At 40.9% G+C, this 14242-nt stretch overlaps 1 protein-coding gene across 32 annotated transcripts; it reads right to left on the bottom strand.

Annotated features, from left to right (window-relative positions):
* Positions 1-299: 299 nt before the first annotated feature.
* On the bottom strand, positions 300-12520 carry LOC127306107 (U-box domain-containing protein 35-like). 32 transcript variants are annotated; one of them, XR_011747663.1, is made up of 20 exons: positions 11683-12520; positions 11413-11540; positions 11120-11238; positions 9505-9581; positions 8968-9117; positions 8076-8215; positions 7836-7954; positions 7682-7743; positions 7023-7145; positions 6861-6943; positions 5958-6016; positions 5753-5851; positions 4254-5611; positions 3924-4001; positions 3791-3830; positions 3385-3547; positions 3031-3286; positions 2806-2898; positions 1073-1150; positions 300-773 (listed from the first exon to the last, which is right to left on the bottom strand). XR_011747663.1 is itself a non-coding variant. In XM_071822871.1 (4 exons), the coding sequence occupies exons 1-4, from the start codon at positions 11768-11770 to the stop codon at positions 10469-10471; spliced, it is 411 nt and encodes a 136-aa protein (XP_071678972.1). In that variant the 5' UTR covers positions 11771-12485; the 3' UTR covers positions 9588-10468. The 32 variants fall into 32 exon arrangements, 4 of the variants coding, with proteins under 4 accessions (XP_071678972.1, XP_071678971.1, XP_071678974.1 ...); XR_011747670.1 differs by having other exon boundaries at positions 3385-3509; XR_011747669.1 differs by having other exon boundaries at positions 3385-3500.
* Between the last annotated feature and the right edge of the window lie 1722 nt (positions 12521-14242).

The raw sequence follows: 14242 nt of genomic DNA, 5'->3' as shown, positions 1-14242 counted from the left end.
CTATGGTGAAGGGAGGGCCGCTGGGTTGGCTGGCCATCCAGGCTGAGCTCCATTAGAATCCAACGGCATGCGGAAATGTCCTCGACAACACCTTTGCCCTCCTTTGGCTACTCCCTCTACCCCTATTCGACAGTTCCTTCCGCCTGTCGTACGTCCTCCTCTTCCTCTTCTGACCCCTTAGACCCACCCAATATCCTTACTGTTAGGGGTGTGGACCGAACATATATAAAGCAAACTAAAGAACATTTATTTGATACAAGCGAAAGAAATATTAAATAGAATAGCAAACATTTATCAAGCAAAGTAACAAAACAGATGTCGATTTTATACATATACATTCAACCATTTTTCTTACTCAGTGAATAGTTGTGGCAGCAAGTACGAACTAATTTATACATAAATAAAGTAGACCAGCAATATCATGGGTACAAAACATTACTTAAGGATACTACTACCATAGGTACATTATAGAACTCAAATGATGGTACTTATGTGTGCATTCTCTAAAAATGTTCTCAAATTTATAATGAAACATTGAAACCCTTCTGGAATGATTCTACAGGAATTCGCTAATCATCCACTTCCAGATTAACACCTGTGTTGTAGCGTTCCATCACTGTGAATGGCCCAAACTCTTCTGCCTCTGGATCCATCACCGGTTAACAAAAGGCTGGAGCTACATACAATAATAGTTGAAGGAATAGATCTTTTTTGGTGAGTCCAAATAACACTTCTATACTCGACGTCTGCCGACGATCCTGGATGGTAACCATCTGTATCAAACATGCCGAAAGGGGTAAGCAAATCTTCAAGCAGGCAAACAAACAACTATATCCATCAACTTACGAGGATGGTTTGAGAAGGTGTCCCTTTAGCCCAGCATAAACTGACAGTAACATGTATATCTAAATACAGAAGTCATGTTCTAACCACTATAATATGTAATTCTATAGACAAAGAAATATGAAATACAAAACTAAGATATTTCATCTCAAATAGATGCTAAAACAATTCAAATGCAAATGCTAAAACAATATATGGAGAAACAAAGGGTGAACAGAACACCCAGTACCTGTGTTTCATCAAATGGCAGTGGGCATTAGAAATGTCCCTCTGCTACTGGTCACTTTTCATCGAATAAAAAAATCCGCTGCGAAATTTTGCACCAAGGTAAATAACTTTCAATGTAAAACTAACTCAAATAGTCACAAAACCTGTCGTAATAACATACTTTATTTTATAGGGATAAATCTTCTTCCGGTAATTGTTTCACAAAAATAGAATGCAGAAAAAACTTGAATAGAACAGAACCATCTCTCTTTCTTTGGTTAGTTAGTAGTAACCTCACCCTGAATACTGAAGTAATACATCTAGAATGCACGAATAACAGTGAGAAGGACTGGAAAGATGCATAGCTCAATTTTGAATCATCGCGGGGAAAATAATTCGTTACGCGTATTATATATATAAGAAGGTTCCCTTTTTTCTCTAGCCGAAATTATGTCACTTATACACTAACCACAATTTATTCATCTCCTGTGAAAGTCTACATTTATTTAGTTCCCTAGATCTATCTCAAAGTCTCACATTAACATGACACTACCTACTGCCACGGTCTGATGACACTATAACTGAAACCGTGTGAGCTCATACGACCATAATCTGAGAAGAGCGTGAACAATTGTCCATGAACACCTGATGAAAAATGATACTTGGACTAATAACTCCATTTCCTCATTCACAGCACAAGGCAAATATATAATAGCAAAAATAGTCCATTCCTCACTGGACTCTTTTGGCTGCATCAGAGTCGTATACAAGAACTACATTAGTAACTCTATACAGAACTCGTACATAATCTAGAAGGCTACACTATTATGAGTAAACAGAGGAACCAACTATGAAAAAATATGATCCATGGTTAACCAAGAACATACACATGGTTATCCAAGAAAACGAACCTCGGAGAAAATATGAAGGATGCACTTTAGTGCTCAAAGGCTGGAATATTTCTACTTGGTAACAACAATGAACAAAAGGTAACTCAAAAAAGCAGGAGTCCAACAGAGGTGGACTCGATCAACACACTCAGTCAATCCATATATCATTTGTTGGCTGAACCATATAACTCAACATACTTCTTGTTGGCTGAAACATATAACTTTTGTCGAAATAGTTTAAAATATACCTTTAAACTAAGATATTTTTTTATGTCGAGGTTTTATCTGTCGACATTTCTCAATGGTAATTTTGATTGTCTGGCTTACAGACATAGTGACAATGTGTGAAAATAGATCTTTGTTTCACAAGCCATCGAAAAATATGGCAGAAGAAAAGAGCGATGCCTTCAGATTATTTAGTGTGTATTGCAATAACATAGATTGAAGAACTTCTCAAAGCAAATGTAATGGCAAACAACCAGGTCAAGTGCTTTTAAACAAAGGGGCACGTATTACTATGGTCACATAGGATATATTATGTTCATAGATAATTAAGTATGATTCTGACACTTCCGAGATAGTCTGATAATTCTACAATTTCATAAGCACTATCACTTAAATATCAAATTATGCTTACTGCAATGAATGAAACAAATATTATCTGTTAATTTTCGAAGTCATTTGAATTTTCCCAATAGAAACTCAGAGAATTATACTGCTACAACAAGACTAAACAGACATATCTGTTCACTTCCAAGTGACAAACTGAAATTTGAGGATCACAGGAATATTAGAGGTGCACATTTCATTTTAATAAGAGCAAAAGTGATAAACATCGAAACAAAGTGATTGAAATGATACTCACAAATAACATGCAAAAATAGCTCCGATAGATGCTCTAGATCATCACCGTCTTTCAAGGAACCTCCGCCGCGCCACCTCACCCTTGTCAATCAGCCTTTAAGAGGAAACAGAGAAAATAAGGAGCATCATAGATTCATCAGTAAAAGAATTTATCAAAGATATATAAACAACTCAACAGGCAGATAAGGATATATGTAATCTTTGTTGAATCATAATCGGCATAAACCTTCCTCATAAACGACGGCCACCCTGGCTGGCGCAAGTGGTAGTGAAGAAGCCACGAAGGCGGAAGTCAAGGCCGTCGCTATTGGCCGCGTCGCCACCGGAAGAGGAATCATGCACCCGTGTCGAGGGCATGGAAGAAAATGAGCGTCTTGTAGAACACGTGCGGTATCCTCGCCTGCCACATCACGGCGTCGACATCCTCTCCTCAGAGTCGCAACAGTCTCCATTCTCCCTGTCCCTCATCCACCCTTCGCTTCCTGCAACCATCGGCAACACACATACCCTTGATCAGTCAAGGGACACTGACCAATTCCAGATACAATACCACGGCCTAATTAGATCAGCATAGTAGTACCTTATTGTTGACCTGCAGCGATATCTGCGTGTACACTTCATACGCTGCAACGAACTGTTACCCAAAGAGAGATTTGTCCAGGATGTTGTAATATCCTGCATCTACATCCCGATGGCCTTCAAGGCCTCAAATACAGCCACATTCATGCTCAACTTCACGAAATCTTAGGTACAAACAAACCAACGTAAACTCTGATGAAAATATTTACTTAAGCATACCCCTCCATTTAACTTCACTTGTGCAACATGAAAATTTTCAGGTCACTAAATAATAGGCCATTGCATAGGACATAGCAGTATCCTTTTGAATAGATTATGTATGCTTATCTGAGTGGATGTCAACAAAATAAAATGCTACAGACTTCCACTAAACAGATATTAGCACCATTGAGGCAGTTCTAATGTACCTGAAGATGAACTTTGGAATAGCGAAAAGAGATTTTATAGCTGCAAATTTAAGAAAGAATATGAGCTGCAGAGAAGTGTTCATCAGCTCCAACAATATATGGAGAAACAAAGGGTGAACAGAACACCCAGTACCTGTGTTTCATCAAATGGCAGCGGGCATTAGAAATGTCCCTCTGCTACTGGTCACTTCTCATCGAATAAAAAAATCAGCTGCGAAATTTTGCACCAAGGTAAATAACTTTCAATGTAAAACTAACTCAAATAGTCACAGAACCCGTCGTAATAACATACTTTATTTTATAGGGATAAATCTTCTTCTGGTAATTGTTTCACAAAAATAGAATGCAGCGCCCCAGCGCAAAGGCAAAAGCAAGCCAGTATTGTAACCATCATACTAAAGTTACCATAAGTTTACCTACTATATAGGATACCATAATTCTTTAGTAGAAAAATTCTACTTACCTCAAGCAACACCTGAAATATTTTCCCAAGACATGGATTACTACGTAGTGTGGAAAATACAGGAGAAGGTTAATGGCTTATCAAAAGCATTGAAGTTGTCCTGCAGATTTATGATGAACCTGAAGACTTCACAAGGCATGAACAATGCCCCCACACAATTCAGTTCCAGTAAGCCAATGAGAGTAGAGAAATACCAAGATCAATAAAAAATGCTCAGAAGCTTATTTACCAACTGGGCTTTCAATCCAACAGGAAAAAAGTTTTTGTTATTAGCATGCCAAGTATATCAAATGCATTTAAATAAAATATGGACCAAGTTGATCCTTGTGTCAGCAGCCTCTCATATGTTCCCGCCACACAAATTTCATATGAATGATCATTAGTTTGCATATATAACTACAGACTAAAACCGAAGCTAGCAAATAACTTTGTGCCTCAAAGCGAATCTTTTGTGGCGCGGCCTACAAAGAGGAAAACAAAATCAACTGAGTAATTAGTACACTTTGGCAAGATGCCACAACATTAACACTCTTTCAGCGAAACAGAGACATGGTCGAGGTAAAAATACAGAGGGTGCTTGTAGGCCACCTAATCCCATGGCTGCATATGGCTGCCATGGATGTTGGATTAACAGTAGTATAACCTCATAAACATTTTTTTCTAGGATTAGCGGAATTATCTACCATGCTCGTTTCTCAATATAAACATTTTTTCTAGGATTAGCGGAATTATCTACCATGGCTGCATATGGCTGCCATGGATGTTGGCTGCAATTGACTATTTCGATTTAGGTAGCTTTGTATACATCATGAATTCAGATTACAACACGGATTCAAGTTAAATGGAACAAGAATGTGTGCCTCATTCTTTTTCTATCTTTGCTCGCATCTCTCACATTTTCTGAACAAGAAATGGTACATCATCTCTTGGTTGCTTTGGCCTCTAATTTTCCAGCGTTAAGAACACAATCAGGCAAGTAATAGTTCTTCATGAATGCTCATGCTGAATCAGCCTAGAAAAATTAAAGCATTCAACACTGATTTTCCTCAGAGAAAAAAATTACATTTTGCAAGTAGACACAAAGAGGTGCTGCATGCAAGATTTGTTCCTTAGGGGAGGGATCAACATACATAAGGCAATTAGTTCATCACTAAATTATGGAGGCAAGAAATACGTCAAAAGACTGCAGTTTGGTATACTGATTAGAAGTGCAACACAAATGCAGGAGTGGGCTTCGTGACAAACTAAATATCGCATGTGATGTAGAGAGAGAGCTTCCCAGAGTGACTTACCAACGCAATGGCAGAGGCCATGAGAAGGCGAAATCAAGACACCACCACCTTGGAATATAGAGCAAGCTGAGCATAAATATATCACAACAAAAGTTAATTTCCAAGAGAATGCAAAGGGAGCTACAAATTCGTAGACATAAACAAGTGGTTCAGACCCAAAATAGAATGGTCATCTAAGTAAATTGAATTAGGATCTGACGGTCTTACTTCATATGATAATCTCATTTGATCTACAACTTAGTTTTCTGGTGTGCCATCCAGATCCTAGATAGAGCGGTGTATATTCAGGTAAAGGAAGAACAGAACCTGCATCAGTTAGCAAGAGACAGAATAAACAGAGCAGATCGAGAGAGAAAATAGGATGGATTGTAGATTATGCTCAAGCATATACAAAATTGACTCTTTGCGGTACCTATCAAGTATCTCAAAGCTCTCATCTGCTGCTTTTCCCCATATCTTTAGAAGCAGCAACTGCAGGTTGATGAAAGATATACAAATCTGAGAAAAAAATAACTTAAAAGATTTGTTCTCCAACAATTTAGGCAAAACATAAGAGAGTAGCCACACATGCAATCTTTGTTTCACAATAACAAACAGCAAACAAGTAACAGAAAAGAAAAGAAAGTTCAGTAATTAGTCTTCTGAATATTTAGGATCTCCAATATTCAGCTGAACGTAACTCAATAAGCATTGAACATCTCCACACTAATATAACCTTCCTTGCTGCAACCGCAAACATAAATTGTGCGAAAAAATATTTGGCACAAATGATGATGCAGCATTTAAAGAAAAGGGAACTGCCATTTGAGTAGAATCCATTAATTACATGCGCTGAATCTAATTCAGCTAGTGAAATGAAATAGAAGCCTTGACATCCACATATATATAATCTGGTGTTTTTCTTATATAAACCACTTTGACTACCACTATGTTCCATTCTTTATTGGCACACACGCACATGTATGATATGTGGTAAAGACACAACAACAGAACACCAGATTCCCAAAATATCATCATGGTCACACGTTATGCCCAACTGAAATAGTATGAATTTCCTATTATTTAAATTTTCAAAAGCATACAATATTTTCAGTTGAGAGAGCTCAAAAGAGCAAGCCATGCTTTTGCCGTCTTTACTAATTTGTTTTATAATACTATAGCCAGTCAATTATACGCTCAAGACAAGCACTGCAAATATAATTGACAAAAACACAGTATATAAGGTGAGATCTAACCAGCAAGATTTTAGCAACACAGATAAATAACAAATTTCTATAGCAACTGGTAAGTACCATAACAAGAAAAAGAAAGCGACCTCACTGGTCTCTTCCGGGACGAGCTCATCAACGCCTACTGTCGCCCACCACCGTGGTCGTCCGTACCGGCTCCGTCTTCTCGCTGGAAAAAAGAAGAAACACAGATTATGCAAAGAACTGGAAAATCATCTCCAATAATATTTTCTCACTAACGAACTTACCAATTATTAAAGCTCACTTGCACCGTTTCTTCCTGAAACTCATGTTGATGGCTTGCCCTCTCGGTGAAGTATGCCACAGGGCATCGGAACACCTCCTCCGAGCCAGAGGATGCAACAGTACAACTGAAAGAACATAATATGAAGTCGCCACCAATCTTAGGCTCCATCCAAGCAAACCAATTTTCCATGAAAACTCAAACTGTTAGCCAGCTTTAGTTGTCTAAATAACATCAGCAAGCGCAACACCAGTCTCAGCATCAGCAATTAAGCCCCTTTGACATTGTTCTAGTTTTACCTATAGCACCCAAACTCCAAAATATTACAAATTTATGGATGTCGGCTGTAGTACACAGTACATACAGCAAATAGCAAATCCTATGCCTTGATAGCCTCTTACATGAACCAAACTGAACTTAACATTTTGGAAATAGGTGTCCATTATAATAGATGATTCTGCACTCCCTCCAACATCAGTGCTAGTTCGCCATTAATTACAAAATTCTTGATGACGCATATATAAGTAGATGATAATTTCTCAATTACCGTAAGTGTACCATGTGAAACTCTCCCAAATATTATTTGTCACTTGTCAGCAATTGTGCCTAATAACAATGATCCATAATTTACTTTATTTTGTATAAAAGGAATCAGACAATCACCTTGTTACTCCAGGGAGGGTATCTCCTCGACGTCTCCGTGTCTTCCACGTGGCTTGTCACTCCTATGCTTCGCCACACAAGTATGTTACAGAAACAAATTTACTGATATCACACAACAACCCTATTCATTGTGCCCCCAAAATCAAAGCTTTACCATAATTTTCTTGGAAGGTCCAAATATGGTTAAGAAATGGTGATTATCCATCAAACCTTCCCATCCCCATTGCCTCCCTTATGATTCCCTTGCTCTGCTTCATTTTTACTACAAAGAGGCTGCATAAAAAGCAACCACTAAAATTCAGTTTGGCATCCATTTCTGCGTTGGATCTCATAATATGTTCCTGGACATTCTAAAAGCATTGCACATGGAGAGACAAAAGGGGATGGTGCTTACATAGGAAATAATTTATCTGCAACAATAAGCATAATTTCTACATAGTACTGCATCGTGTCGTCTGTTATTCAAGGGAAATCATCCTCTGCACTTTAATCCCGCGTGGAGTACATAAACAGAGAAAGTAGCATGCCATTGTCCTACAAGGAGAAATAAAAGAGCATCTGAAAGAAGCCAAGCATTGAGTACAAACTGCAGCACTCCAAGGATAAAACAAAAATAAGCCAGGACATAATTATTGATTAAATCATCATGCTTTGCACAGAGATAATAAATGACAGTATGTGCATGTGAAAGTAAAAGAAAGATATTAAGAAATCACCAGGGCATGAATATCATTCATATACCGCAATCTGCTTCTCCTTGACCCAACATAGGCGTAAGTTTAAGAACTCGGATATGCAAGAACGGATCTGAATACCAGCAATATTATACTCTAGAGGATCAGAACCGTTCCAGACATCTCTTAGTATTCAAACTAAACCTTACGTACAGTTCTGCAATTGACATATCTCGTATAAGTTACGTGGAAAAGTAGTACCTCGGATAATGCAAGTTTTATACCCTATAGCTAAATTCTAGAAACCAAGGAGACGATCTATTTTAGTAGTGATATTCAGGGAAACACTGGAATAATTTAGAATACTTTGTAGCAAAAGGTGTATGTAATGCAGATTGCGGACCATTTTCTACAACACCGCTGCTTCAATTGCTGACAAATAGGTACAAAACTTGCAATAAACTTCAACATCATAGAAAGATCAGTTGAGATGTTACATGATAATACATGATAGGCTATGGATACAGGTATAGTTATCGATCCTTTTCTTAATCCTCATGCAATAAACAATTTTTATTGCGTAAAAGACTTGGAAACCTCATGCCTGCTTACCAGGGCAGGGATATCTTCTCCGCAGCACGGCAAGGCACAGAGGAGCCTCCATGTGTGCTTGCATCACTCGCAATGAGTCTTACAGAAGAACTGCATTTGTGGCCTCGCTTTCGTGCAAGCTCTGACAGCAGGAATGATTTTTTTTGCATACTGATAAACATCAGACCAAAAGAAACACAAGGATTAGGGCATTGGTACATAAAGAGAAAACTTCAGAGAAAGCCATAAATTTTAGATGCTTATTGTATTCACTGGTTGAGGAAAGTGGCTACTGAATAAACACGGAAACACAAAATTTCCATCCATATGAAAAATAAGAGCATTCTAGAATTAGGAATCGGTAGAAGAAAAATTCAGGCATCAAAACCATGTACAGATAAAAATGAAGGAGCTAAGAAATAAGAGGAGCCAAAGCACGCCTGATACACAAGTAGCCGTACACAAAGAACATTAAAGCATCATTCGGTGATGGTATCTGAACCAGATGCAGAATAAATTAGAAAACAAAAAACAAATGGGCATAGACTCAAGATTTACCTGTCCAGTTCCTTCTGATCAAGCTGGCCACTGTATATCAACTTCTATAAATGCTCATCGGCCAAATTAATATACTCCTTCCCATGTCCAAAGAATATCCAAGAATTGTTAGGCCAGTCAAATACGTAACTAATTTACAGAGAAAGCTCTAGAGTCAACAAGTTATGCGATAGTATAATCATGTCCAAAGTTAGTGCAAGTATGTAAGCAAGTTATTATTTCTAACAATACACACACCAAGAAAGCAGAAAAGATAGTATAATCAGATGAAAGATGTTAAATTGATTATTTGGGAAAAAATATGGAAGCTAACCACCAAATTGTTTTGTGAGAATTGAGAGTGGCATAAACACAACTTCAATTTTTGTAATGGCATAAACACAACTTGTGAATTGAGGAGTGGCATAGAACCAATTAACCGATGTTTCAATAACAGCCATCAAAAACCAATCGAACGCACGAGAATGGATCCAAAATTTACCAATTTTTAGTTTCACGAGAAAATTTTAAACTTAAAATTCGTACTGCCTAGAAGTACAGAAATTAAAAACAAGCAAACAACACTCATGTGGAAACTTAGTTTTATTTCACCAATTGAAACGGATTCAAGAGAACCCTAAGAAGAAGAAAAGGTGGTATGGTGGGATTAGATGAAAAAGGAAGAAGGAATCAAATGCATGTTAACCAACAAACATCAAATGATTTTGAGTTTAATTTTTCATGGCATAAGCATTTCATTTCACAGGAAAGATACTATGGCCCAATTCTCTATCTCCAGTACAAGTAGACAAAAACAAGCATAAAAAGGAATCATCTCTAGTCTGCAACTTCCAGGACATCAAATGTTTGTCAGCTTGTCAACTATACTGTCAACCTACTGTAAAGCAGAAATCTCCTCTGTCTTTCATGGATGGGGACACAAATTTTCATAGGAAAAATCTATTACGGTGATTAAATAGGCATATCATGTAATCCTTCTGAATAAATAGTGAGGCCTAGCTTGGCAATTATGTCGTGTGGGATCACTTTGCGGGAAAATGTAGAACCTGCAAGTTCCAATGAAACAAATAGTGATTAGCTTGGTGCATGAATTAAAAAACCAGCTGGAAAAGACGGCCCTACTATAATAAACACACTAATAGAAAAATGTAGTGGCAAGGTATTTACCAAAGTTCATTTGTTGTAGTTCCATTAGGTTATACTTCACTTTTAGACTTCTGGTTAACCAGAGCAACCGTACATAGCCCAAGAAGAAGCCCGATAAATTATATTATGACATACTAATCTGGGTAAAATCAAGCTCTAGTGCTACTGTACACAATTTTTTAAATATCCAATATACGCTGAGTTTCTGTCATCATTTGAAATGGTGAGACAGGAAAGAGGCCTAAATGAATGTTGAGGACACATTAAAACTGTAGTGGGTAGAGTAAAGGTTGAACAACATATGAAAATCAGAGTTCAATAATTGGAGTTCAATAAGCTGGGGACACCCTTGCAGATCTTGGAGGACGTCCTACATACATAAGACATGTCATCCATTGCGACCAAACGGAAGCATGCACATCCATCGTCATGAATCAGTACAGCACAAGCATGATGAGCTGCTGCCTACCTGCTGAAGAAGCCCCTGCTGGCACCGACGACGAGGATCTGTATCTGGTGCTGAGCAACAAGACTGGAAATGGTATCCGCGACATCGTTCCCGTTAACAAGCACAACTTGAGCATCAACCTGGGCCAAGCAATCAGTAACACAGATTTAACCAACAGATAAGGGGACTGACTCAATTCGCCAAGTAATCAGTAACACAGAATTAACCAACAGATAAGGGGACTGACTCAACCAGTCGAGAACAGGAAACAGAAATGCACTTGCTAGGATATAAAAAAGGCAACACGAATGCACTTTGTTTTCGTCACAGGTTTCCTTGCAGCCGGCAAGCATTTTCTGCGCCTTGACCCACACTTCCTGGACGTAAGCCTCTGCGATTTCGGGGCGCACTTGGTCGATCGGGAGGTAGTTCCCCACTGGAGCTAAGCCATACATAGAAGAGGCATTTCAACAAACACGTGGTAAGCACAGCACAGCGGTGAAAAAACTCTGAAGCGCGCGTGTGTAAGCGAGAGCAGGGAGACGGGAATCGAGGGCCGCGTGGTGCAGGGTAGAAGAGCATACGTTGTGTGGGCACAGCCAGGACCGGGGTGAGCACATGGATGAGCGGCGGCGGCGCGGTAATTGCGGCGGCGACCCTGCCGAACCCCATGGCTAGGGTTAGCCGCGGCGTCGCGCTCAGGGGCGGAACGGCGGAGCGGGGGTAGGGATCCGGTGGAGGGAGCCATTGCTGGTTACGGGAGCTCACTCGGTCGGGGAGCACCTTAGCGCTCCTTCCTCGCCAGAACGCCGGTACGGCCGCCTCCCCGCGCCGACATCCGAAGAGGAGAGGATGAGGCCGCGACGTAGACGAGCCGCGCCTGCAGTCGCCACCGCCGTGGATCCGCCCCGCGCGAGCCCGTCGCCTCCGGTCGTCGCCGGAGCGGATCCACCCTGCGCCGGCCTATCCCCGGCCGCGCCCGGCGCCTCCAGTCGCCTCCATCCAATCCAACGCCTTCTGCGGCTGGGAGAGTGCCCTCTCACGCTTCTCCAGCGCCTGGGGAGTGGCCTTTCCGGCCTCACGCGTGGCTGCAGCGGGAGAGAGAGGTCGGCCGGCGATTGGGGAGGAGAAGAGACGTGGGTTGGGGAGGAGAGGAGGAGCGGGGATTGGGGGGAGTGGATTGGGTGTGTCCCCGATCTAGGGTTTCACCGTTCAGCCGCTGTAGACTCAAAGGCGACGCGAATTAACACCCGTAGCTGCCTCTGACCGTTGGGCCCCGCATATTGCTGAACCCACGCGTCATAGACTCGTTGAGAAGATGAGCAGGTGAGGAAAAAACTCACCGATCGGACGGCTGCTGTGAAAAGTGGGACTGGGTATTTACTGTAGAGGGTGAAACGGGTGGCTCAGATCGTTTTGCCCCTCTCAGGTGCCTTGGATGGCTGGGTAGTCTAGGGACATTTATAGAAGAAATAACTTCTTTTCGAAAATAACATATGCATGTCATTTCCGTCCTTGACCAAGACCAACCCTGCATCAGACTATAGAAACTCTAGCAGATGTGTTAAAAGAGGCCAACAGTGTAACGGTTCGGTTGGTTTACACTTTCGGCTAGGTTTGACCCGCTGATCAGATCATGTATCAATGGCCGGGCACAATTTTTTTTTTTTAACAATCGTCCGAGAATTCACACTCGCATAGCGTTCAATGCGACGGAAACGGGATAAAACACTATTTTCGCACCGTCGGTCCGCCGCTGCCCTAGGGTTTCCTCCTGCGAGCAATTCCACCGCTCCACGATTTTTAGGCGTAGAGGATTTGGATAGGGGGCGGTCGGATTGGAGCTGGCAACACCTCCCTGCGACGCAACGGAAGCTCCCGCGACACCCCCGCAGAGGAGCACGCGCGATGGGTGCGCTCGGTGGGTGTGAAGAAGCGTGCCGTGAAGAAATGGATGAACCGCGGGCTCATGCCACCGCCATCTTTCCACGTGTACACCCACGACACAAAGGCGGGATCTTTGTCTTCCTCGCGCTGTCGTCATCCTCGCTCCCGCACCCGCTCCGACGACGATTTGGGCACGGCGACGGAGGCCGAAGAGGAACCGACACCGTTGAACATCGTCGAGTACACGGACTTCATCGACAACGATGAAGCCGAGGCGACAACTGTGGAGAAGCTGCGGCTTATCTTGGAGTGGGAGCCGCTGACTAGTGGCATCGCGAGGAGGAGGAGGATGGGCGATGGGCCATCTACCAGGTGTGGTCCTACGAGGCATTCCAGAAGAAGGTCGTCGTCAACCGTGTAAAGAGGGAGGTCGCCGACCTTGACTCCAACTAGCTCCCCGAGCTTGTCGTCCGCTGCCATGTCCACATGCCCTGGTGACGTATCTCGGGGCCAAATTTTAGTACAATTTGGGTTGCGATAGTTTTAAGTTAGCTAAGATCTAGATTTTTATTTTGCGTATTTGTTCATTCTGTGAATGGAATCACGAAGAATTGAACGATGAACCGGAATGTGATCACTGTAAATTCCCGCCAACTAGGTTTTTCGATTCTTGGTTCAGAGTATGGTTTCTGATCTGTCGTGAGTCCAATTAAACCTATACTCACATTTTCAGTCGGAAATTGAATTCGGCTCCGTGGTGCGTTTGCTTCCTCTACCAAAAAATTATATTTCGAAATGTTAATTTTTTATGACAAAATATTCTACATGTACTCTCTATAATATATGTGTGTTTGTCAAATTTCACAAAAAACTAATATTTTTTATGGTCTATGTAAAAAAGAGAAAATTTATCTTCTGAGACAGATCGATTTTTCATGAAACACATAATAGATTGATTTTTCATTAAACGACTTTGTAAACGCGTAGCACATAAAGATGTACGTGTGAATTTTTTATTTCAATATTTTTGAAATTTTAAAATGTGGGTAACATGCAATTTAAAATGAAGGGAGTATATCCTTCCATGTGCCAAAACACTTTATCACTAGGACTATACTAAAAAAAATTACGGTTAATTTAGCGTTTCTGTCTAGAGATGCTCTCAGTCCATGTTTGTAATGGCGTCAAGGGATTCAAGATCATGCCATCGCCTCACAATCGAAAACTTTGCATCCGTCGCTTTTCTTCCGGTGCGGT

The sequence above is a fragment of the Lolium perenne genome, chromosome 6 (genome assembly GCF_019359855.2).
Source record: "Lolium perenne isolate Kyuss_39 chromosome 6, Kyuss_2.0, whole genome shotgun sequence".
Lineage (NCBI taxonomy): Eukaryota > Viridiplantae > Streptophyta > Magnoliopsida > Poales > Poaceae > Lolium > Lolium perenne.
The sequence above is the reverse complement of the archived record's forward strand: the minus strand, read 5'-3'. Positions and strand labels throughout refer to the sequence as shown.